The sequence below is a fragment of the Phascolarctos cinereus genome, unplaced genomic scaffold, assembly GCF_003287225.1.
Source record: "Phascolarctos cinereus isolate Bilbo 61053 unplaced genomic scaffold, phaCin_HiC Scaffold_726;HRSCAF=1367, whole genome shotgun sequence".
NCBI lineage: Eukaryota > Metazoa > Chordata > Mammalia > Diprotodontia > Phascolarctidae > Phascolarctos > Phascolarctos cinereus.
Genome location: NW_027556098.1, coordinates 405,443,118 through 405,468,416, shown reverse-complemented (window position 1 = coordinate 405,468,416; position 25,299 = coordinate 405,443,118). Strand labels below are relative to the sequence as shown.

Here is a 25,299-nt window from a genome sequence, read left to right as displayed (position 1 = left end):
CATCAGTTCATACAAGAGTTCCCAGTCTTCTTGGAATTCTTCCAATGGATCACGTCTTAGAGCTAAGTATCATCTCACTGCAGTCAGACACCACTATTTGCCCAGCTGTTCCCCAACTGTTGGGCACTCTCTTTCTAGAGCTTTGCTACCAAAAAAAAAAAGAGTCTTATTCTCAATATCACTAGGCTCATAGGAGCATAGATAGGCCATCTAGACCAATCACTCCATTTTGCATATGTGAAAACTGAGGCCCAGAGGGATGAAGTGATTTGCCCAAAGTCTCATAGTCAGTAGGTGACATTGGGATCTCTCCCTCTGACTTTGCCCTTCCTGGGGTATATGACCATTGATTCCAGCTCTGCTCTCTTCTGGGCCAAGTAGATGAAGTCTGATGGCCCCAGGCATATGCCTCAGGTGACTGTGCCTGAAGGAGTCTGGCAGAGATGGGCTAGCCTGGGCCCTACAGTGATGGGGGGAAGGGGGAGGAGAGGGTCCCACACTAAGAGGAAATGCAGTCTTTCATTCTGTGGGTTTCACTTGCTCTGGCCTCTGAGCTCTGACTTCCTCTTGTCTGCACTTTCTCATGCACTCCTGACCCAGTGACAAGGTTTCCCATGCACCAGGGGGCCAGGGTCCCTGGGAATCCCCGGCCTCCAGGGCAGAAGATGGGTTGCTGCAGCCTGACAGCACGGGGTGGTAAGGCTCCCTCAGGGGGAGGCCAAGAGGAGATGGAGCTGCTGAGATGTGGCAGCATCAGGTAGGTGAGCCTTCCTCACCCCTCTCAACCCCTCCTGCAGGTCCCAGGTCTCTGCAGTCCTCAGCGCCCTAGGCAGGGGAATGCAGGCTGTCTTCTTGCACCAGGCTCAAATCTGGAGCTGTCTAGCATTGCTGAGACACGTGGCCAGAGGGTCCCCAGGATAGCTCCAGATTGGGGGCAGGGTGATATTCTCTCTGCTAAATCCTCCCCTCCCCCCACCCAGAGCAGGTTCCTGGCTAGGGTTCATGCTTAGGGAGAGACCCTGGAGGACCCTGAAGGCTCAGAGACTTTCTGAGGGTCAAGAGACTGAGAAAGTTCTGGAGGCTAGATGGGTTTGGTAGGCAGGGCCTCTGTCTCTCTCTGATTAGAAGCCCACATTACAGGCTCTTTTCACAACCCCCTCTTTCATTTAGTCAGAACTGAGCAAGCTGACTCATTTTCCTCCTTAGGGCCTTAGGCCTCCCCTGCCCCCAGCCATCCCCCAGGCTTTCCATAGGCTAGTGAGGAAAGAGAGAGGGACAAGAATGGAGAGGGGATTGTCCTACCTGGGACAAATTCATCTGAAGGAGAGGTGATCCAGGAGGGAGGGCAGAGTGGGAAGGGGGAGGCACTAAGGTATGACCTCTGCTGCCCTTGGGCCAGGTGCATCAGAGACAGAAGTTTAAGGAGTGGAAGAAGTCAAGGAATTTGGAGGCCATGCTGTCTGCGGGAGAAAGTCTGGAGTGGAACTGAGTGGGGAGAAAGGAGAGTGACCTGGAGGTCCCTGAAATGAATGTTCAAGGAGCGGAGGGAGGGGCTGAAAGGGGCAACGGATGTCTACTCCTCCCGCTGGCCTATCTTGTCAGGAAAGACAGCAGCCAGCCTTGGAGAAGGGGCTGAGAGGTGTGGGTTCTTCTGGAGAAAATTGGGTTTCAATGAGCACATGGTAGGACAAGTTCTGAAACTAAGAGGGAGAGATCTAGGATTGTGGGTTTAGAGCCAGAAGGGATCCCAGAGGTCATCTACTCCAACCCCATCCCCATTTTAGAGATTAAGAAACTGAGGCACAGATAGAGGCAGTGACTAGCCCCAAATCACACACATAGTGTGTGGCAAAGCTGGGATTCAAACCCATGTCCTCTAACCCTGGATCCTTCAATCTTTCCACTGTGCTAGAATGGAAGGGTATAGTGGAAAGGGAAGGAAAAAACTGGAACTGACTCCACCATGGGTGGGGTGGGGGCTGATAGCTAATGGCCAACAATGAGCTGTCTTCAATGCTGTTCTCCCCACCCCATCCCAAGTTGATCCTGCACTGATCATGCACTTCTTGGCATGGCTCCCCAGGTTAGGCACATGGTAGGGATGAGGGAAGGAGCAGGACAGTATGCCCTGTCTCAGTGGGAAGGTACCCCATTAGAGAGACCTGGCCTTGAGTAGGTAGGAGCCCAGGGGTGGGCAGAAGAATAGGCTGCACCTAGGAATCACCAAGAAATTATACCCCCTTGGAAGTTAGTACGGGGTACATAATCTTCATTGCTGCATATTGGTTCCGTCTCTGGACAGGAGTCACCAGCCTTGAGTGACACCAGAGCTCTAGAGGACCTGGGATCAGAGCTGATCCTCAGGTGCAGGTTAAAAAGTGATGAAAGGGAGGAGGGGGAAAGATTCATGGAATCCCTGGAACTCAGAGCTGGAGAGAACAGCAGGGACCTAGTTCAACCCTCCAGCTGAACAAGACTCTCCCACTATAACATTCCCAACAAATCCAGTCAATGGGGAGCTCACTACCTCTCTAGCTGGCAGCCCATTCCATCTTTTGACATCTCTAGTTAGGGATTTTTCCCTGAGGGTAACACTGAATTTGAGGCTCTCCAGATTCCGCCCATTGTTTCTATATCAGCTCTCTGGGGCCAAGCAGAACAAGATTAATCCTTCTTCTCCAAGACCACTTCTCAAATACTTGAAGATCCACTCTCATGTTCCCCAGAGTCTTCTCTCCAGGATAACCACCCTCACCTCCTGCTACCCTCACAGTGCTTTCACCTGATTCCCGAAGCCTCCAGTTCTGGTCCCATTCAGGTGACCCCTCCCTGTCTCTCATTCTGTCTCCCTCTGCCTTTCTATGACTCTGGTTCTCTTGGTTTCTCTGCCTCTCTCTGTTTCTGTCTCTATATATCTCTCTGTCTTTCCCTTTGTGTTTCTTTCTTCTTTCTCTATCTTCCTCTCTGTCTGTTTCTGTTTCTGTTTCTCATTCTCTGTATCTGTCACACACATATAGTCCCTATCTCTCTCTCTCTCTCTCTCTCTCTCTCTCTCTCTCTCTCTCTCTCTCTCTCTCTCTCTCTCTCTCACACACACACACACACACACACACACACACACTCTTCCTAGGTCAGAGGGCAGATTTGGTTTTCCAGGACTCCTGTGTTAGAACTAAGAGGGTTTGATACTAGTGAAAATGGCGAAGGAAGGCCTTCTGGAAGATATGGGAGCTTCTTATTGAAGGCATAATTGGGTGTGGCTAAGAGGCTTCCTATGTGATTGTCTTTGAGGGGATGAAAAAGACTTAAGGTGAGGGGCATGGAAACATCAGGAACAGAGCCTCTTGGACATCTCAAACTGGTTATCCTATAATTAACATCTTAAACTCAATGTGTCCAAAACTGAACTCATTATCTTCACACACCCCACAACCCCAACTCTCCTCTCTTCCTAATTTTCCTATTACCATTAAGGGCACCACCATCCTCTCAGTCATCCAAGATGGAAACCTAGATGTCATTCTTGGCTTTTCACACTCTCATCCCCCTTATCCAATCTGTTGTCAATGCCTGTCAATTTTACCTTTGTAGCATCTCTCTCCCATATATCCCCTTCTCTCCTCTGACAGTGCCACCATCTTGGTGCAGGTCCCCATGACCTCACTCTATTAGAATAGTCAGCTGTTTGATTCCCCTGCCTCAAGCCTTTCCCCACTCAATCCATTCTCCACTCAATTGTCAAATGGATCTGCCTAAATCACAGGTCTGACCATGTCATCCCTAACCCCTCCAATTCAATAAATTCCAATGGTTCTTTATTACTTCTGGAATCAAATACAAAATCCTCTATTTGGCCTTCATAACTTGGCCCCTTCCTACCTTCCTGTCTTCTTACACCTAACTCCCTTTCACATACTCTACAATCCTGTCAAACTGGCCTCCTTGCCCTTCTCCCTCAAGAAGCTCCATTTCTTGACTCCCTCTCTGAATTTTCCTGAGCTGCCCCCCATACCCAGAATTTTCTCCCTTCTCATGTCTATCTCCTGGCTTCCTTCAAGATCCAGCTAAAATTCTGCCTTTTACACAAAGCTCCACCCAATCTCCCTTCATTTTAGTACCTTCTCTTTGGGATTATCTCCTATCCTGTATATATCTTGTCTGTATATGGTTGTTTGCATATTGTCTCCCCGACTAGACTGTGAGTTTCTTGAAAGCAGGGACTGTTTTTTCTGCCTTTCTTTGTATCTGTAGCATTTAACACAGTATCTGGTCCATAGTGGGAGCTTAGTAGATGCCTATTGACTGATTGTTGGGAGACAAATGGGTGGGGAGGGTTGTTGGGAAAGGAGGGGTGACAGGGTTGTCCAACAAGAGGGAATCCTGGGTTTGTCAGTCAAAAAACATTTACTATGCACCTACTATGTGCCAGGCACCATGATAAGCTCTGGGAATATAAAGGCAAAAGGTAGTCCCTGCCCTCAAGGAACTTACAGTCTAATGAGAGAGGCAACATGTAAACAACCATGTACAGACAAGATATATATGGAATAAATCAGAGAAAATCAGCAGAGGGAAGGCACTAGCATTCGGAAGAGTAGGGTAAAATTTCTGGCAGAAGATGGAACTTTAGCTGAGACTTGAAGGAAGCCAGGAAGCAGAGATGTGGAGGGAGAATGTTCCAGGCATGGAGGACAGCCAGGGAAAATGCCTGGATTTGGGAGATGGAATGTCATGTTTGAGGAGCAGCCAGGAAGCCAGCACCAATGGATCAAAGAGTACATGGAGGGATGTAAGGTGTAAGAAGACTGAAAAGATAAGAAAGAACCAGGCTATGAAGGGCTTTAAAAGCCAAACAGAGAAGTGTAATTTAATCCTGGAGGCAATCGGGAGTCACTGGAGTTAATTAAAGGGGGAAGGGGAGGTACATAGTCAGATCTGTGATTTAAGAAGTTTGATAGCCCAGTGCGGGATATACCAAAACAGGCAGAGACTTAGGGAAGAGAAACCAAGGAACAGGCTATTGTAATAGTCAAGGAGGTGATGAGTGTCTGCACCAAAGTGGTAGCTGTGTCAAAGGAGCAAAGGAGGTGTGTAGGAGAGATATTAAGAAGGCAGAAATGATTAGCTATGGGGATTGACAGAGAGTGAAGAGTTGAGGATAACACCTAGGTTGTTAATCTGAGTGCCTGAGAGAATGATGGTACCCTTAACAGTAATAAAGAAATTATAAAGAGGAGAGGATTTGGGGAGAAAGATTCTGAGTTCAGTTTTGGACATGTTAAGCTTAAGATGTCTAATAGGAGTTAGAGATGCAAGCCTGGAGAGCAGAAAAATGGTTAGGGCTGGATAAATACATCTGAGAATCATCAGCAAGGTGATGAATTTAAGGGAACTGATGGAATCACCTACCAAAATAGTGTAGAAGGAGAAGAGAAGAGGGTCCAGGAGAGAGTCCTAGGGAATACTCAGGGTTAGTGTGTGTGACCTGGATGAAGATCCAGCTAAGTAGACTGAAAAGGATGGGTAAAAGAGAACCAGGTGAGAGTGGTGTCACAAAAACCTAGAGCAGACATCAAAGAGAAGGGGGTGATTGACAGTATCAAAGAGAGGACAAGAAGGATGAGGATTAAAAATAGGCTTTAGATTTGGCAATTAAGAGATCATTGGTAACTTTGGATTAAGATATTTTGGTTGAATAAAGAGACTGGGACCTAGATTACAGAGAATTAAGAAGGAAGTAAGAGTATAAAAGAGGTGTGCAGGAAGAACTTTAATAGTGAAGGGGAAAATGGTGGGGGCGGGGTTGGTAGGCAATGCTCAAACCTCACTCTCATCAGAGTGGGTTCAAAGAGTGAAGAATGTATGTACATACTCAGGTGGGCATAAAAATCTATCTTACCCAATAGGGAAATAGAAAGGAAAGGGAATAAGAGATATGGGGAGATATGGATAAAAGGGAGGGCCATGGTCAGAAGCAAAACAAACTTTTGAGGAGGGACAGGATAAAAAGAGGGAGAGAATGATAAATAGAAGAAAATAAGCTGGAAGGAAATACACAGTTAGTAATCATAACTTGTGAATGTGAATGGGATGCAATATACTGTTTATATTTGAAACAGAAACACACACAGAGAGTTAAAACAAAGGGCTGGAGCAGAATCTATTATACTTCAGTTGAAGTTTTAAAAAAATGTAGAGATAGAAATCATGATCTCAGACAATGCTAAAGCAAAAATAGACCCAATTAAAAGATAATCAGGGAAACTATATTTGACTAAATGAAGTAATATTAAAAAATTTTTGCAGCAAGTTTCTCTGATAAAGGCCTCATTTTTCAAATTTATAGGGAACTGAGTCAAATTTATAAAAATAAAAGCCATTCCCAAATTGATAAATGGTCAACGGATATGAATGGGCAGTTTCAGAGGAAAAAAATCAAAACTATCTGTATTTATATGAAAAAAACCCACTCTAAATAGCTATTGATTAAAGGAATGCAAATTAAAATAATCCTGAGGTACCACCTCACACTTATCAGAAATGACAAATGCTGGAGGGGATGAGGCAAAATACATACACTAACAAACTGTTTGTGGAATTGTGAACTGGACCAATCATTCTGGAGAACAATTTGGAACTATGCTCAAAGGGCTACAAAACTGTGTATACCCTTTAACCCAGCAATACCACTACTAGATCTGTATCTCAAAGAGATGGAAGAAAAATGAAAAGGACCTATTTGTACAAAAACATTTAAAGTAGCTCTTTTTTTGGTGAGAAAGAATTGGACATTGAGGAGATACTCATCAATTGGGGTGTGGCTGAACAAGTTGGGGTGAATAATTGTGATGGAGTACTATTGTGCTATAAGAAATGATGAGAGAGATGGTTTCAAAAAAAACCCATGACAAGACCTATATGAACTGATGCAAAGTGAAGTGAGAAGAACTGGGAGATCATTGTGCACAGTAACAGTAATGTTGTAAAGAAAATTCAAGCGTGAAACATGAGAGCTGTCCAAGCGGAAGGGGCTACACACATGGTGATGAGTTTTCCCTCCACTGGGGGCTTTCAAGCAAAGACTGGACAACCATTTTGGGGGTATGCTATCGTCGGAATTCCTTTCAAGTATGGGTTGGATTACATGGCTGCTGAAGTACCTTCTTGGACTGATGCTGAGTGAAGTGAGCAGAACCAGGAGAACATTGTACACAGTAACAGCCACATTATGCAATGACTAATGTTGATAGACTTAGTTCTTCTCAGCAATACAAGGATCTAAGACATCTCCAAAGGTCTCATGATGGAAGATGCTATCCACATCCAAAGAAAGAACTATGGAATTTGAATGCAGATCGAAGCATATTGTTTGCTATTTTTTTCTTCTCTTTTGTTTTGTTTCCTCTTTCTGGTGGTTCCTCCTATTGATTCTAATTCTTCCTTACAACATCACCAAAATTAAAATATGTTTAATAGGAATGTATATGTATAGCCTATATCAGATTGTATGCCATCTTGGGGAGGGAAGGGGGGAGTGAGGGGGAGAAAAATTTAAAACTCAAAAGCTTATAGAAGCGATTGTTGATAAATCAAAATAAATTAATAAAAAAATTAAATTTGCAGTACCATCTCTCCAATCCTATGGGCAATGAGGAGCCATCGTAGGTCTTTTTAAAAAAAAACTATATAATTATTGCTTTATTTTTTCATTAATTAATTTTTAGTTTTCAATATTCATTTTAAAAGATTTTGAATTCTAAATTTTCCCCCTCCCTTCCTTCCTCCCTACCCAAGATGGCAAGCATTCTGATATAGGCTATGCACATACAATCATATTAAACATATTTCCACATTAGTAATGTTGTAAAGAAGAATTAGAACAAAAGGGAAAAACCACGAGAAAGAAAAAAAGAGAAAACAGTATACTTTGATCTGCATTTAGACTCCACAGTTCTTCCTTTGCATGTGAATAGTATTTTCCAACATAAGTCTTTTGGAATTGTCTTAGATCCTTGTATTGCTGAGAACGGTTAAGTCTATCAATATTAGTCATCGCACAATATGGTTGTTACTGTGCACAATGTTCTCCTGGTTCTGCTCACTTCACTCAGCATCAGACCATACAAGTCTTTCCAGGTTTTTCTGAAATCTGCCTGTTCATAATCTCTTATAGCAGGATAATATTCCATTGTATTCATATTCTACAACTTGTTCAGCCATTCCTCAATTGATGGGCATCGCTCAATTTCCAATTCTTGGCCACCACAAAAAGAGCTGCTATAAATAATTTTGTAAATATGGGTCCTTTTCCCTTTCTTATGATCTCTTTGGGATACAGACCTAGTAGTGGTCTTGCTGGATCAAACATTGTAGGTCTTTAAGCATGGAAGTGCCAGTCAGTTCAGGGCATTACGAAAATGACTCATGTGAAAGATAGGAGGGGAGAGACCAAGAGGGGTCCAGAAACCAGCTAGGATTCTGTTATAAGAGTCTAGGCAAGAGAGTGCAAGGGTCTGTACCAGGCTGGAGACCATGGGTGATGGAATGGAGAACTCAGATGATGGAGATGCAGGGGGAGAGGAAATGGCCAATATTTAGCAACTGCTACAGGAGAGGGAAAAGTCAAAGAAAACTGGAGGTGTCAGGCTTCAAACCTTGGAGGAAGATAGTGCCACAGAGCTGGATCATCAAGATAAGAGGAAGGTTTGGAAGTGGGGGGAATGGAGCATTTCTTGCTCTCTGAGCAGAGGAAGGATGAGAGTTGGTGGGGGGATCTTTCCCCTGAGGAAAGGAGGGGAAGAGAATTCAGTACTTCCTTCAAAGAGGATATCCAGTCCTCCAGTCCACCCCTTTCTCCCCGCTTCTGCAATTACCCTGAAGGGAACCCAAAGAAACCATGGTAATTCTGCCCATTTGCCTACCCCATGCAGGAAATGGTTGACCTCTGTAAGTAGAGAGGAAAGACCCACTCATCCCCAAGATGGCTCAGCTGACCAGGGAAATGTAAGTATAACAGAACAGTGTCCAGGGGCTTGACGAGTAGTGGGGGCACCTTGGCCAACCCTTCATCTCTGAGGAGGGAACAGGAAGGCCCATTAGGAATGAAATTCCCAATCTCCATTCCATTGGGGCTGCAGCTCCCAGTCTGGCCTCCGGGAATGACTCTCAATTCTTCACAGGGACAAGTTAGAGATATTGGACAGCTCTTCAAAGAAGCTCTTCAATCTCTGGATCCCCAGGCAAGTGTTCAGGATGGGAGGTGGGGGTGGGGAGGAGGGAGTCACTAATAAAACAGCCCCAACCTGAGTCTAACTGAGGAATCAAGGCTGGAACCAAGCCCCACCTTAATCAGACCCAACATACACAGTCACCAGAAAATGGAAATGTTGAGGGTAAAGATTCTTCTCCTGGAAGTTCTCAAAGAACTAGGATTAAGATTGGAGTGAGGGGCTTGTCTATGTACACACCCACACCCACAGTGCAATTGGAGATCCCCAGCCTTGCCCGTAAAGTATCATCCTGTCCTGGCCAGAAACTGAAAGACCTGAAAAGAGGTGCCTGAGGGCAGAAGGAGACACCAGACTTGCCCGTGCCCACTCTTGCCTGTGCATGTCAGGTATGGCACCAACTTTCCCTGCAAAGTAATCTTTATTCCTAGAGGCCCTGAGAAACTCTCTCCTCTCTTGTGCCCAAGTGCACACACGTGTGCGCACACGTGAAATCATTGCCATAAGTTTTGACAAATTAAATTCAACTTTTATTAAGCAGATACCATGCCAAGTACTATGCTAGGCTCTGAGGACACAAATACAAAAAAAGAACAGGACCTACTTGCAGGAATCTTACATCCTACCATTCCGTTCTTCCACTCCATTCTAGAGGAGGGGATGGGAGTGGGGATACAGCACATACACAGGATATATAGGAAGTAATTTCAAGGGGGTGAGGGGATTGGGAAAGGCTTCATGTAGGAGGTGGCTTTAAAGGAAGAAAGCTAGAGCTCTGAGGAGAGAAGGGGAGGCCCTATGTGACAGCCCAGGGCAAGAGATGGACTGTTATATTCAGGGAAGAACTAACAGGCCAGGTTGACTGGAACAGAGGAGAGAAATCAGAAAATAAAAGTTTGCTGAGGGCACCACCATCTTTCCAGTCAGTCTCTCACACTCCTCATTCTCCCTCCTCTCTCCCATCACATCCAATCAGTTCCTTTCCGTCTCTCTCCCAACACGTCCAATAAGTTGCCATGTCTTCTCAGTTCACCCTCTTATGTATCTCCCCCTCTCCACTTGCCCAGCCACTGCTGGCGCTCAGTCCCTCATCACCTCTCATCCAGACTATGGCAATAGCCTCTTTCTTGGTCTCCCTGCCTCTGACCTCACTGCTCTCCAGTCTACTTTCTACACAGCTGCCGGAGTGCTAAAGCAAAGGTCTGATCATTGTTACCTCCTTGCTCAAAAGGCACCAGTGACTCTCTGTTACCTCTAGGCTGTGGCTGGCACTTAATGCTCTTCACAATCCAACCACAGCTCACCTTCCCTGGCTTACTCACATCACTCCACTTCATACATGATACAATCAGGCCAAACTGTCTGACTCACTGTCTAGAGAGAGTATCAACACTATCTCCTGACTCCATGCCTTTGCAAAGGCTGGTCTCCATGCCTGGAATGCCCTCCCTTCTCATCTCCACTTAGAACCCCTAACTTCCTTTATGTTCAGCTCAAGCACCAGCTCCTACACGAGGCCTTTCCTTGTATTTTCTTTGTATATATTTTGTATCGACTTATATGTGTACATGTTTTTTAACTTGATCATTGAACTTCTTTGCATCCCTGGTACTTAACATAGTAAGCATTTAATAAATGCTGAGTGAGTGAGTGATTGGCTGGAGATCTCTAGGTCTTCTCTGATGGTCTTTTCTCAGTCCTCATCCTTGACTTCTCTGCAGTACTGACAACACTCTCCTCCTGGTTATTCTCTGCTCTCTGGGTTATCCTGACACAGCTCTCTCCTGGTCCTCCTCCTACCTGTCTGACCCCTTCCACTCTTTCTCAGTCTCTTTTGCTGGATAATCAATCATGTCCTGACCCATGACTGTGGTTGTCCCTCAAGACTCTGTCTTGGGCCTTTTTGTCTTCTCCCACTTTTCTCCTTTTCTCTCTCTCCTCTCCTCTTCTATTCTCTCTCTCCCCTCTTCTTCTCCTCCTCCTCCTTCTCCTCCTCCTTCTCCTTCTCCTCCTCCTCCTCCTCCTCCTTCTTCTTCTTCTTTTTCTTCTTCTTCTTTTTCTTCTTCTTCTTCTTCTTCTTCTTCTTCTTCTTCTTCTTCTTCTTCTTCTTCTTCTTCTCCTCTCTCCCTCTCCCTCCCTCTCTGTCTCTCTCTCTCTGTCTCTTTCTCTCTGTCTCTCTCTGTCTCTCTCTCTCCTTCCTTGGATTAATTATCATCTGTGCAAGATACCTCCTAGATCTATATATCCTGCCTTTGTCTCTCCTGAGCAATTCCTATAAGCATCTCAAATTCAATATGTTCAGAAGAGAACTCATTGGGGCAGCAAGGTGCCACAGTGAATAGAGCACCAGCCCTGGAGTCAGGAGGACCTGAGTTCAAATCCGGCCTCAGACACTTGACACTTACTAGCTGCATGACCTTGGGCAAGTCACTTAATCCCATGGCCTACAAAAAAAAAAAGAAAGAAAGAAAAAGAAGAGAACTCATTCTCTTCACTGGCTCTGGCTCCCAACCTTCTCTGTTTCTGTGGAGGGCACTGCCATCTTGACAGTTACCCAGGTTTGTAACTTCAAAGAAATCCTTAGCCCCTGCCTGTCCCACACCCTACACATCCAATGAGCTGCCAAATCTTGTCGAGGCTACAGATAATAATAACTAATGTTTATGAAAGGGAGGATGGCATAGTGGATAGGGAAGTGGCCTCAGAACCAAGAAAACAGGTCCAAGCCCCATCTCTGATACATCCGGGCTGTGTGAACTCTCAATGCTGTTGGTAGCTAAGACTCATAAGCCTTATAAGGTTCTCCCAGCTTCCTTTAACTCCCAACTAAAATCCCACCTCCTACGGGAAGCTTTCCCTAATTCCTCTTAATTCCAAGATTTTCCCTCTGTTAATTATTTCCTATTTATCCTGTATATAGCTTGCTTTGTATGTATTTGTTTGCTTGTTGTCTCCCCTGTTAGATTGCAAGCTTCTTGAAGGCAGGGACTATCTTTTGCTTTTTTTTGTACCTCCAGCCCTAGCACCATTCCCGGCACATAGTAGGTCCTTGTTGTTGTTCAGTCTTTCAGTCATGTCCTATATTACGTGACAAAAGTCTGTGATTTGGGCTTGGCAAAGATACTGGAATTGTTTGCCATTTCCTTCTCCAGTGTGTCCCCATTTTACAGATGAGAAATTGAGGTAAATAGAGGCTAAATGACTTGCTCTCTGTGTGACAGGTTCACACAGCTAATAAGTATCTAAGGACAGATTTGAACTTAGATATCCTGACCCAAAGTCCAGCGCTCTATCCACTGCACCACCTAGCTGCCGCTAGTAGGTGCTTAATAAATGTTGATTGATTGATTGATCATACAGAAGGTGCCAATCTGCATGGGTAGGGGGAGTCTCCTTCTTAAGACTATATATAGTGGATGAGGGGCCAAACTGTATTAGTAGAGTGAATTTCTTCTTCTAAAGTTCCCCCAATGGGGGCAGCTAGGTGGCACAGTGGATAGAGCACCGGCCCTGGATTCAGGAGGACCTAAGTTCAAATCCAGCCTTGGATGCATAACACTTACTAGCTATGTGATCCTGGGCAAATCACTTAACCCCATTGCCTAGCCAAAAAACAAATAAAATTCCCCCAATGACATCATGCATAGTCCCTATCTCTGAGCCTGAAAGATTGCAAAATACTTCACATCTTTTGTTCCCATCTGTGTCTCTCACGTATGTCCTATTTTTTTCACTCAAACACCCACCACCAGAGCTCAGGTTCTTATCCCCAGACCAGTGGATCTCAAAGTGTGGTTCAAGAGTCCCTGGGGGGTAAATTGCTTAACCTCTGTTTGCCTCAGTTTCCTCAGCTATAAAATGGAGATTAGAAAAGGACCTGCCCCCCAAGGTTGTTGTGAGAATCAAATGAAATGATATATTTATAAAGCATTTATGCCAGTGCCTAGCACATAGTAGGCGTTCAGATATTACCTTCTGTGATCTCCATGCCCCTGCCACCAATTGTTATTGCCTCCTCTCCACCCTCACCTTTGAAATCACTTTGTACTTCTTTTGTGAATACTTAGATGTGTCCATAATGGAATGTAAGCTCCCTGAGAGCAGGGACTGGTTCATAAGTGGCCATCACAGTGTCTGACACATAATAAGGGCTTAATAAATACATATGTGTTGATTGGTTGTTTGATTTCAGGAGGAGGTGCTGTGGGGTAAGACCCGAAAGGAGTTGGAGGCATTTCTGTTTTCAGAACCAATCCTGAAGTGGAAGCAGGGCAGAATACATTCTCTGGGGGAAGTCTTGTGGTCCTCCATGGTCCAGTTCCACAGCTGCCACAAGGAGGTAATAATGCCCTGGCCCTGACACCACCATATAGATATCGTCCACTCGAACCCAGGTCAATCTCTGGACTTCTGGCCAGGGAGAAAATTTTCTCATTTAGGGTCTGTTGTTCTTTGGTGTATTTCAGAGTATCCATCTGTAAAATGGGTATAAAACTATAGATTCCCAACCAAAGTTGGAGACTATGAGGAATAGTGGAAAGAGTGTTAGCTTTAGAATCAGAGGACCTGAGCTCAAAATCAACTTCTGACTCTTACTACCTGTGTGTCCTCAGGTAAGTCACTTCACTGTCTTGTGCCTCAGTTTCCTCATCTGTAAAATGAGGAAATGCATCTATGTAGAGTGCAAGGCTTAGAGTCAAGAGGACCTGAGTTCAAATCTGGCCTCAGACACCAGCTGTGTGACCCTGAGCAAGTCACTTCACCCTTTTGTCTCAGTTTCCTCATCTGTAAAATGAGCTGGAGAAGGCAATGGCAAACTATTGCAGTATCTTTGCCAAGAAAACCCCAAATAGTGTCATGGAGAGTCAGACATGACTGAAAAATGACTGAAAAGGCTAAAAAAAAATGAGGGTATTGGAGGAGATGGCTTCTGAACTCTGTCCGAGCTCAGAATCTATTACCCCATGCCCACTGGCTGACGTGTCATCCCCAAAGGAGGCAAACTGAGGTTTGACTGAGGAAGAGCTTTCTAACAATGAGAGCTGTCCCAAAGCAGAGTGAGCTACCTGGGGATGCTGCAGAATCTTTAAGCAGAGCTTGGATGCCTGCTTGCTGGGCATGGGATGGTGGGGATTCCTTGGGTGGGTGGTTCAGACTGGATAGACAGAGGGGCACTGAGGTCCCTACAGCTCTCAAATTCTGTGATTCAGTGAAGTCAACACATGCTTAGAGACGAAGCTTGCACACACACATGTGTGTGCATGCACACATGCATGTGCACATACATACATGCACGCACACACACACACACACACACACACACACACACACACACGGAAAAGCTCCTGGAGGGATAGGAAGAGAAGCCTCCTCAGGAAAAGGATAAAAGGCCCCAAGGTAACAGAAGAAGGCCGGAAAGGGAGGTCCTAGACCAGGAGGGTAAAGGAAGATACCCTCCCACTCCCCCAGAGAGGCAGGGAAGCCAAAGGGGTTGTTGTTGTTCAGTCATGTCCAACTCTCTATGACCCCATTTGGGGTTTTCTTGGCAAAGATACTGGTCTAGTTTGCCATTTCCTTCCTTAGCTCATTTTACAGATGAGGAAACCAAGGCAAACAGGGTGAAGTGACTTGCCCAGGGTCACACAGCTAGTAAATGTCTGAGGCTGGATTTGAACTCAGGGAGATGAGTCTTCCAGGCCTGACACTCTATCCACTATGGCGCCACCTAGCTGCCCAGGCCAAATGAAAGCCATTGTGGCCAGAGAGCTTTTCTATCCCCAACTCACCAGGGAGAGTTTTGAGAGAAAGATGTTGTACCACATCTGGGATTCACCTGACAGATTCTGCCAGCATATATAGACATAGTGCCCAGTGTGAACAGAACTCAACGTCTCCCAGCAGGAGGCACCTGAGAGGTACCTGGTGCTCTTTCCCTCCCACGTTCTGGTTCTGTCGCTGGCCCCGGGGCATCAAGCTTTTGTTTACCAGGTAAGCCTTCCTCCTCCCCCTCCTCCTCCTCCTGGACCCCCCCCATTCCCCTTCTCACCCTGTAGCCTTTGGCCTGTGTGTCTGGTTCTGGGGAGCAAAAGGGATGGGTGGTTTAGATCAAGGGCAGCTGCCACAGATGGGGTAAAGCACTGATGACATGAAGCAGAAGGGAAAAGATCAGAACTTTTACTCTGAGTGTCTGCTATGTGCCAGGCACTGCATTAAGTGCTTTATGAATATTATCATTTGATCCTTATAGCCACCTTGGGAGGTAAGTGCTCTTGTTACAGTTTTACAATTTTCAGTGTATTATTTTTTTACAGTACTGACCCATTTTCAGTTGAGGCAGACAAAAATTAAGTGACTTATCAGGCAGTTAGTCTTTTTCAGAGGTCAGCTTTGAACTCAGGGCTTTCTGCCTCCAGACCTAGTGCTCTATCCACTGAACCAACCTACCCACCTCAACTAGCATTTCTATGAATAAGTAAGCTAACATAGGGCCCACAAGTCCCTCCCTTTACTACTTCCCCAGAGCCATAACTAAGATGAGGCAATCAGGAGTTTGTCCCAGGTACCAACACTTAGAAGGCAACCCTTGTTACACTTGAGGTTAGCACCTATTTGGCAAGAATTAGCTAAAATGAGAAGCTGACAGATGGCTTCCACTCCCAGGAATGATTGGTGTCCTGGGACACTCCTCCTGCAAGGACCTGTATCCTGAAGTTTCTGCTCCTGGCTAGGACCTGGGCCTGGAGTCTTAAAGTCATGTTTCATGCTGCCTGCCCAAGGTCCCAGAATTGTTAATTAATGCCCTGTTGCCCTAATCATTAAGAAGAGTGAGAACAGGAAGGAGAAAACTGGGGACATCCAGGGTCCCAGATGTCTAAGCCCCCGAGAGGGATTCAAGAAAAGGGGCAGAAGTCATATCTTATTCCTGCCTGCAGGGACTTCTTCCCCTCACAGGGCTGAGGGTGAGAGAGCACCACGGTGGCCAGACTGGGCTTGACATCTTTGGTAAGTCCTTTTTCTCAGAGCCTCTCAGACCATCACAGCTACCTCCTTCTTGGGGCAAACAAGAGATTCTGTACCCCTGAATGGGCCTAGAGGACAAGGAACCAGGGCCCTCTGTGCCTGGGGTGGGGAATCAGAGCCCTTTGTGGCCTAGAACAGGGATTGTTAACCTGAGGTCCATGAACTTAAAAAAAAAAAACACTTGGGTGACTATTTCAGTGTAATTGGTTTCCTTTGTAATACAAAGCATTTTGGTTTGTTCATTTAGACACTGTTCTGAGAAGGGGCCTGTAGCTGCTAGGGGTAGTACTCCAGGCCTGTGCTTACAACTCCTGGGAAGGCTGAGGCTAGTGCATTGCTTGATGGCTGTATGCTAAGCCAATCTTGTATCCGCACGAAGTCTGATGTCAGTGGGGTGAACCCCTGGGAGTAGAGGGTCACCTAGCTGCAGGAGGGGCAAATAGGCCCATGTCAGAAAAATGGAGCAAGTCAGAACTCCCATACTGATGAGCACTGGAGTCAGTCCCATGAGTGGCCACTGTACTTCTAGCCAGGGTGAGAGAGGGACTCCCAGTCACAAAAAAAAGTCGGGGGAGGGGATGGTGTGTCCTTAGACTTCACCAGCTTTTCAAAGGGGTCTATGATACACACACACACACAAAGGTTAAGATGAAGAATCAGAGCCATGGGACCAGAATTTCATAAATTTTAATCTTGAAGGGATTTTAGGAGCCATCTAGTCACCTCTTCATTCTACAGATGAGGAAATTGAGGTACACATAGGGCAAGGTCACACAGTTAGTAAGTAGAAGATCCAGGGTTCGAATCCGGGCCTTCTGATTCCATATTCAGTACTCTTTCCCTTGAAACCATATTGTTCCCAGAAGGGGTTTGAGGCCATCTGTGCCTGAGATGGTGAATCGGGGTACTCAATGTTCATAATGCCTGGGCAAATCATGAGGGTCCCCTGTAAATGAGGTGGGGAATTGGAGCTTTTTGCCAGAAATGGGGATTTGGAGGCTCTCAGGGCCTTGGACACAATAGTGGGGTGGTGCTCCCACAGGTTCCATGATTGAGACAAGGACCATCTTCTGTGGGACCCCTGACAAGTGCCGGCTCTGGTTTCTTGGGCTCCAGCATCGAATCCAAGAGCTGAAAGGCCAGAACTTGGAACCATATTCTAGCCCCCTGTCTCTGCTGGTGAGTCTCCCTTTGGAAAACTGGGGAAGCCTCCATCCCAGAGGACCACTGAGGGGGCACACTAGAAGAGGAAAGGGGAGGCCTGAGTCTCTACCAGGTAGTTGTAAAGAGGTGCCCAGATGTGTCCCACCCCCCCCCCCACACACACACACTACCACCTGTCACAGCAGGAAAGAAGTTAGAAGGGTGAACCTCAAGGAATAATCTAATTATACACCTCCCTCAACAGACTTCTATCCAATACTCTGCCTGGATTGACTCCTCAGTGATTAGCATTCTCACCTCCTTATACTCACCCCAGTCCAGTGATTCTGAACCCTGTTACAAACCCTGTTCCCCATCCCCACCTGGTCACTCCCTACTCCTATCCACTTCAACTCTCCCTCCCCCACCCCCCACCCAATGTTTTTACTCCAGATCATCCTATACCTTCTACTGAGCCCTCTGGAATGCTTACACCATAATGAATAAACCGTTCCCTTTCTCACTCCTTCCCTTTCCTGGCCTTCCCTAAGAACTGGCTCCCTCCTAATGAAGACACTTTACTCATCACCCTTTCCAGAATTGGCTATACCTTTTCTCACATACCCTGATACACTGGTTTCTGTAGCACAGTTGGGATATTCACTGTCACTTTCAGACTTTCCCCTTCCACCTTCACTAAGCAACTTTGCCCTCATACTACAGGACTTCAACATACATACTTAATACTTCTTCAAATACCTAAACTTCTCAGTTCCTCCATCTGCTTATTTCTCCTGACCTATTCCTCCATGCCACCTTAGTTATAAGCAGGCATAAATGGTCATACTCTTGATCTTATGGTTATATACCATTAATCTTGTGCCACTCATAGGTCACTCTTAAGTATTCCATTTCCATGTTCACAGACTATGAAACCCCTTTATCTGATCATAACTTTTCATTATTCATTTTCACTCTGCCCTATGACTGCTAATTCTGCTCTTTATCCTCACCATGACCTCTGTTATCCCTACCTCTCAGTTCTTTCCCAAGACATGACCCCTGTAGTGGCTACACTCTTTCCTTCCCTATCTCAACAACCCCATGGTGAACCAGCTCAACTCTACACTGTTCTCTCTCTACACTAGAATTCCCTGTCCCTTTGATGTATCATTGATCGCATCCGATCCGGACGTGGATTACTCCCACCATCTTCTCCTTCTTTCCTACTCACATGCTGCTAAATGGAGCTGAAGGAAATCATGAAACCATGTCTGGTGGTGTCAACTACAAATCTGTTTTATCTCAACTCAATTGTACCTGTACTACCCCACTCAGCATAAGGTTTGGCTGTTTCAAACCTTGTCTCTCCTCAAGCCTCCCATGGCACCTTCACCCTCTTAAATGAAGACCTTGCCTTAGATTTCCCTGAAAAAACTGAGGCCATTCTCAATGAGCTCCTTTTTCCTTTCCTCTTCACCATCATCTCCCACTATCTCTTCCTTCTAGTCTCTGAGGACATGGCTGTACTGGCCAAGTCCAATCCTTCATGCACTCTTGATCCCATCCCCTCCCCCCATCCTGAGTGGATTTTCCCCTCCATCGTCCACACTCTTTCACTTATCCTCAGTGTCTCCCTGTCCACTGGCTGTTTAGGGAGGACTAGCCTCTCTAGTGTGAGGTCTTGATGATCCCTTTTTAGGACTACTCATCCACCTTCAATATCCACCTGTTACCCAGCTTTCACCTGTGCCTCCAAAAAGCTGTAGCACGTGCAGTGGCCACGCCCTGATAAAAACTGTCTTGGCAGATGGGCTCCACCAGGTTGGGGGAACCAACAGACTTCAAACCCAGCATACGAAGACTTCCCCTGGTGGAATGGGAGGATGAGAACAATTTGTTCCAACGGCCATAAAGGCCACCGAAGCAGGTGCTGCGGAGCGCTTAGAGGTTGGTCAGGTGTCAAAGACACCAAGGTCATGCACTGCATCCTGGGCCGTTGGCAGCCTTCTTGACTTTGTCTTGCTACTGGATTTCCATGACTCTGTAAGGGAGAGTGAGGCTGGGGACTTTGCACAGTTCTGCCTCTCTTTAATCCAATTCACACACAAGTCAAGACATTACCCTTGGGTGTCATTGGTCCTCTTCAACGGATGAACAACATCAAACATGCCCAAGTCTCCCTCATTCTTAAAAACACCCTCGTCTGCTCCATCCATCTCCACTAACTCTTGTCCCACATCTCTTCTGCCTTTTGTGGCTACACTCCTTGAGAAGACCATCTATAATAGGTACGTCCATTTCCTCTTCTCTGACTCTCTTCTTAACCCTCTGCAGTCTGGCCTCTGACCTCCCCATCCCCCCAAAACTGCTTTCTCCAAAGTGACCAGAGAGCTCTTCATTGCCAGATCCAATGACCTTTTCTCAATCCTCCTTCTCCTTGCCCTCTCTGCAGCCTTTGGCCCTGCTGATCACTCTCTCCTCCTGATTACTCTCTTCTCTCTAGGTTTTCAGGTAACTCCCATCTTACTCTCTTGGTTCTCCCCCTACTTAGCTGTCCACTCCTTCTCAATCTCCTTTCCTTTGATCCAGATCATGGCCACCAACCATGAGGGTCCCGCAGGGGTCTGGGCTGGGCCCTCTTCTTTTCTCCCTTTATACCAGGGGTCAGCAAACTCCAGCAGAAGGGCAAAATCTGGACTTGCTTTTGTATGGCATGTGAGCTAAAAAAAAAATGGTTCTTACCTTCTTAAATACAATAAAAACACACCTCTGCCCTATACCATCTCCCCTGGTGATCTCACCAGCAGCCACAGGTTTAATTAGCATTTCTATGCAGATGACCACATCTATGCACTTCTGATGGCTGATCCTTTCTCTCTTCTGAGCCTTTGTGATGACTGTCTGTAAGCATCTCCACCTCAGCCCTTCCAAAACTCAACTCATCTTTTCCCCAAAACTTGCCCCTCTTCCAGACTTCCCTATTACTGTTGAGGGTACCACCCCATCACTCAGGCTGGAAACTTCAGCGCCACCCTTGACTCCTCACTCATACTCACCCCACATCTCTGGTGGGTTTCCAAATTTCACCAAATTTCATAACTTCTCTCCTATACATAGCCACTAGCCTAGTTCAGCTTCCTATAACCTCTCACCTGGGCTGTTCCAATGGCCTGCTAGCTGGTCTACCTGCTTTCAGCCTCCCCCTTCCCCAACTCTAATCCATACTCCACTCATCTGCCAAGGTGACTTCAATTCCAAAGGACTCGTCCACATTGTCCCCTACCCCCAGGGGCCTTAGCAGGTGGTACAAGGGGCCTGAGTGAATACAGGAGGGAGGCCCTCCAAGAGCTAGGAGAGGACTTTAGATATTATCAACTCTACCCTCCTCACTTTACAGACAGGGAAACATAGGCTTAGAGAGAGGACAAGGCCTGGCCAATGATATTTACAGCCCCAACTCCTGGGATTGCTGTTCTCCCTCTGCCAGCCCTCACCTCCATAGGGAAGGCCATAGAGAGAGGGTCCTTGGAGAGAGGTCCTCCAGGGACCAAGAGGTATCCTAGACCAAGCTCTTTCAGGCCTGCATGGAGGGGAAATCAAGTCTGAGCTGGGGTTGAGTGCCCTCCCCAGTCTGACATGATCCACCTATTTGTCACTAGAGGGCAGGCTTAAGCCACTTCAGGACCCATAAGACAGGGACCTGTACCAAGCCCCATTTCCCTGAAATAGCTTTAGCTTCCCTGGACCCAAGCCTGCCTCACCCAGGGACCCTTACACACACACTTCACTTCCTCCCAGGTCCTCTACTTCCTCTGCTGTTCTGAGCTGGGCTCCCATCCCACTCCCATCCCTCATCCCCACCTAAGGGCAGGAAGTGAGGATGGACTCTAGACCCCTTTCCAAGGCTGCTTCTGAGATGATTGGACTAGGTCCTGCCTGGCCTGGCCTGGCTTGAGCTGAGCTAGAGGGTCCCCATCAATAGACAAGCCTGGGTTTGGCCTTTGGGAGTGAGTCCTGGGTCACTGGTCCCAGGCTGGGCTGGGCTGGGCTGAAGGATTCCTAGTACTAAAGTGGGCTTAACTGAGCCTTAGGGGCCAGGGGATCCAAGCTTGGGGCTGGGCTAGGTTGGGGTAAGTCTGGGCTTTAGGGGCTTGATCTGGGGGTCCTTGGTCCCTGATGCATGTTAGTAAGCTGGTCAGGGCTGTGTTGAAAGGATGAGTCTGGTTTTAGATCTCAAGATATCCTGGGCTGGGTCATGGGGTCTAGGTTCTGGTTTTAAGGTTTCAGACTGGGCTGGGCCTGGGGCCTGGGAATGGGCCAGGTTGAAGAGTAGGGCCTGGATCCTGGGTCCTGGGTCTCAAGATGAGCAGGGCTAGAGGGACAGGGCTAGGGGTGCATCCTGTGTCTTAGACCCTGGTTCCCAGGCTAGATTATAGGGGCAGACCTGAACTGGAGCCTGGGGCTGGACCAGGGGTGAGGTCTTCCACCCCAGTTCCCAGGCTAGGCTTGGCTGGAGGGGCAGAGCCTGGTGGCTGCATCCTGGGTCCTTGGCCCTTGTGTCCCAGACTGGGCTGAATTGGGCTATGGGGAAAAGAAGAGAGATGGGCTCTCCAGACACTCTGATCTGGGTCCTGCAGGTTCCCTGTGATGAACCCTGGAAGAGGCAGGAGCTCCGAAGTCTCCTTCTCTGCTCTCCTATCCAGCAATGGGAGGGAAAGCCCATTCAGCACCTGGGACCAGTACAAGCTCTGGTGCCCATCCAGGTGGCCTATGCAGGGTCCAGTGTGAGTATCCTACTGGGCAGGATTGGGGGTCTGGCAAGGAAGGAGGACTTGAGTCAAAGGGACCACATTGTCTATTGAGAACTCCTCCAAATGTTCCTTCTGGGTACTTCCCTACCTCCCAGCCTCTATTACCAATGATGTCACAGAACTGATTTTTACTTTAAAAAAATATTTTTTTTCACTGCATGCCCTCCCTTATCTATTAAAAACAACAACAGTGATAACCACAAATAGCATGGTTACAGCTTACAAAGTCTTTTTCTCAGAACAGTCATGGAAGGGGAGGATTACTGGGTATTGTGACCCCCATTACATAGGTGACAAGAGGACGGTGACCTGCCCAGAGCCACCCACACAGGGAGTCGGTGTGGGAACTGAGGGCAGAGCCAGGTTCTCTGGCTCGGGGGCCTGGGCTGCAGGCCTGTCACACTGTCCTTTCTATAGGAGTTCCAAGATCGCCTCCTGCTTCTGTTTGCCGAGGACCTGGTGTTCTTGTCTCTGAGCCCTGGAGGCTCTGGCCTCATCTACCAGGTAGAGGTCCACCCCTGGCCCCTAGAAGCCCCAGGGATCAGGGTTTTCCTAATGCCCACAGGGGGAGGTCATTGGAGGGATACCAAACTGAGGAAAGAACAAGGGACTAGCAAGTAAGGCTTTCTCTGGCCCCCTGACCCCCTTGTCAGGCCATCCTTGACCTTGGCTAGGTTGGAGGAAGGAGTCAAGGACAGGGGTGGGCCCTGACAGTCCTGGAAGGAGGTGAGAGAGGAGCAGAACCTGACCCAGAGACCTCGCAGTCTGGGAGGAGAAGGAAGAGAGAGGTCTCGGCCGTGCCCTCAGGAAGCCGACTACGGGGGTTGGGGGAGCCATCAGATGATTCTTTCTGGGACCTTTGGGGGAAAGGGGATGCGTACAAAAGGCCACAAGAGTAAATGCTGTCAGGCCTCCGGAGGAAGCCATGAATGCGGGCAGGAAGAATCACGGCAGGCTTCTTGGAGGAGCGAAGGTGGTTTTTGAAGGAACCCATGGTGGTCATGGGTTGGCCTAGAGCAGAGGGGAGGTGATTCCCAGAAGTGAGGAAGGTGTGTATGGGCAGGGTTGGGGACCAGGCCCTGCAGATAATAATCACAGCTCCTATTTCTACGTCATTGTAAGGTTTGCAAAGCACTTTAAAGACATCATTTCATTTGATCCTCACAACCCTGGGGGCCAGGTCCTGTACCAAGGCACTGTGATTATCCCTATTCTATCGAAGAGGAAGCTGAAGCTCAGAGATAAATGACTTACCCAGGGTCACACATCTAGTGTATGTCAGAAGTAGATTTTGAACCCAGGTCTCCCTGACTCTAAATCCAGTGCTCTGTCTCCTGTACCAGGCTGCCCTCAGATGAGAGCCAGGAAACAAACATGTCCTTGTTCCTCTCTGCAGGGAAAGCTTCCTCGGGCAGGAATCCGGGCTCAGGAGAAGTCAGCCATTCTCGGGAGACTGGAGTTTGAAATGACAGGTACAGGGGACATAGAGAGTGGGCATGGGGTGTCCTAGGAACAGCACTGTCTTCCCAGCCTTCAGCCCACTCAGAATCCACCTGATACTGCCCCACTCTCCCCACTCTGTTCCTTAGGCAATGTGATGGAACCAATCCTGGTGACCTGCTCAGAGGCAGAGGACTATGAAATGTGTCTGTTCTACCTGCAGAAGGTATGGGAAGAGGAGGTTATCCCATTGGCTCTTAGCTCCTGGATAGCCATATCAATCTCTCCTTCTCCATCCCTGCGTGGAGACAAGGTCTTGCCCCTGACCTTCAAGCCGGGACATGGTAGATGAGGAAGGGAAGGAGGATTTGGGATGGGAAAGGGTCTGGGAGAAGAGCACAGAGCTAAACCCTCAGGAGTTTACAGTCTGAGGGAGACAGAGTAGGGGCAGACCTGGGCCCTTCCCTCAGGCTTACAGCTTGTGAGTGCCACAGAGCAGGAAAGCTGGGTCCGATCCTCCGAAACTCATGGTCTGATTTTGTTTTATTGGGTACTGTGCTTGAGTCATTTCAGTCAAGCCCAATTCTTTGTACCCCCATTTGGGGTTCTTTTGGCAGAGATACTGGAGTGGTTGGCCATTTCCTTCTCCAGTTCATTTTACAAATGAGGAAACTGAGGCAAACAGGGTGAAGTGACTTGCCCAGGGTCACACAACTAGTTAGTGTCTGAGGTCAGATTTATTGGGTATGAGGGGTAGGTATGGCCCATTAGGGAACAAGGAATGCTTAGTAGGAGCTGAGTGATGGCCTCAGATCAGGCCTAGGCTTAGGTACTGTCCAAGCTTAGGAGAGGCAGACCTGGCCTTGGGAACTGACCAATTTCCATCTCTTCCAGCCTGGCATGCAGCTGCCTTCCATGCCCAGCCAGCCACCGATTATTCCCAAGAAGCTGAAGAGGATTTAGGAGGCAGCCAGGCAGTTCCCCCCTCCAGACAGAGCCCCTCTCTCTCTTACCCCATCCCCAGCTTCACTCTACCTTCTGCTCATATAGCTGGACATTTCTCATACAGAGACTCTGGGGAAGGAACAGGAGGCCAGGGGGCCCGACATCTAGGGCTCTGAGGAAGGGCCTCCACTCCAGGGCCTGGTAACACCCAAGAAGGCTAGTTCTGTAAATAAGGGGTGAGGTGCTGCTGCCAGTACATTGGCCCAGTTCCTAGCATCTGTCCCAATGGACCGAAGGGACTCACACATCCTGTGATGTCACAGCTGATGAGGACCCAGACCTCGGGTGGCCTTGTTTGACCACATCATAGAGTGTGTGAATAGGAATAAATGTGAAATAAAGCCAGAACATTAGGCTGGGCCTAGAGGCATTTATCCTGGGGGGCATGAGAGAACCAGTGAATTCTCTTGAGGCAAGAAGAGTCCCTCAGGCCACCTAGATGGGATTTGGTAAAGGAGAAGCCACATAGGGTAAGGGAAATTCCTGGACTGGAAGCTACTAGAGACATTCCTAAGAGAGCATCCTGGGAAGGGGCAGGGCTGCTTCTGATCAGAACTGTAACTAAGGTGAGGTAATGGGGGCTTTGCACCCAGGTGCTGGATTCATTCACAGTCCTTCAGAAGGAGAATCAGAATTTAGCCTCTAGTTAG

At 47.4% G+C, this 25,299-nt stretch overlaps 1 protein-coding gene across 2 annotated transcripts; it reads left to right on the top strand.

Annotated features, from left to right (window-relative positions):
* Nucleotides 1–552: 552 nt before the first annotated feature.
* On the top strand, nt 553–25,002 carry LOC110201106 (putative pleckstrin homology domain-containing family N member 1). Of its 2 annotated transcripts, none has more exons than XM_020976635.2 (12): nt 553–757; nt 8,931–9,003; nt 9,180–9,239; nt 13,420–13,566; nt 15,129–15,215; nt 16,160–16,229; nt 17,290–17,426; nt 22,031–22,177; nt 22,622–22,708; nt 23,601–23,676; nt 23,794–23,870; nt 24,539–25,002. In XM_020976635.2, the coding sequence occupies exons 1-12, from the start codon at nt 615–617 to the stop codon at nt 24,605–24,607; spliced, it is 1,173 nt and encodes a 390-aa protein (XP_020832294.1). In that variant the 5' UTR covers nt 553–614; the 3' UTR covers nt 24,608–25,002. The 2 variants fall into 2 exon arrangements, with proteins under 2 accessions (XP_020832294.1, XP_020832285.1); XM_020976626.2 differs by having other exon boundaries at nt 15,126–15,215.
* The last annotated feature ends 297 nt before the right edge of the window (nt 25,003–25,299 follow it).

Excerpts from the sequence above, each read along its gene's own strand:
- LOC110201106 (XM_020976626.2), top strand. The coding sequence starts at position 615 with ATGCACCAGGGGGCCAGGGTCCCTGGGAATCCCCGGCCTCCAGGGCAG. Across the intron at positions 9,240-13,419 it reads TTCAATCTCTGGATCCCCAG|GAGGAGGTGCTGTGGGGTAA; the intron begins GCAAGTGTTCAG and ends GTTTGATTTCAG. Across the intron at positions 22,709-23,600 it reads GCTCTGGCCTCATCTACCAG|GGAAAGCTTCCTCGGGCAGG; the intron begins GTAGAGGTCCAC and ends TCCTCTCTGCAG.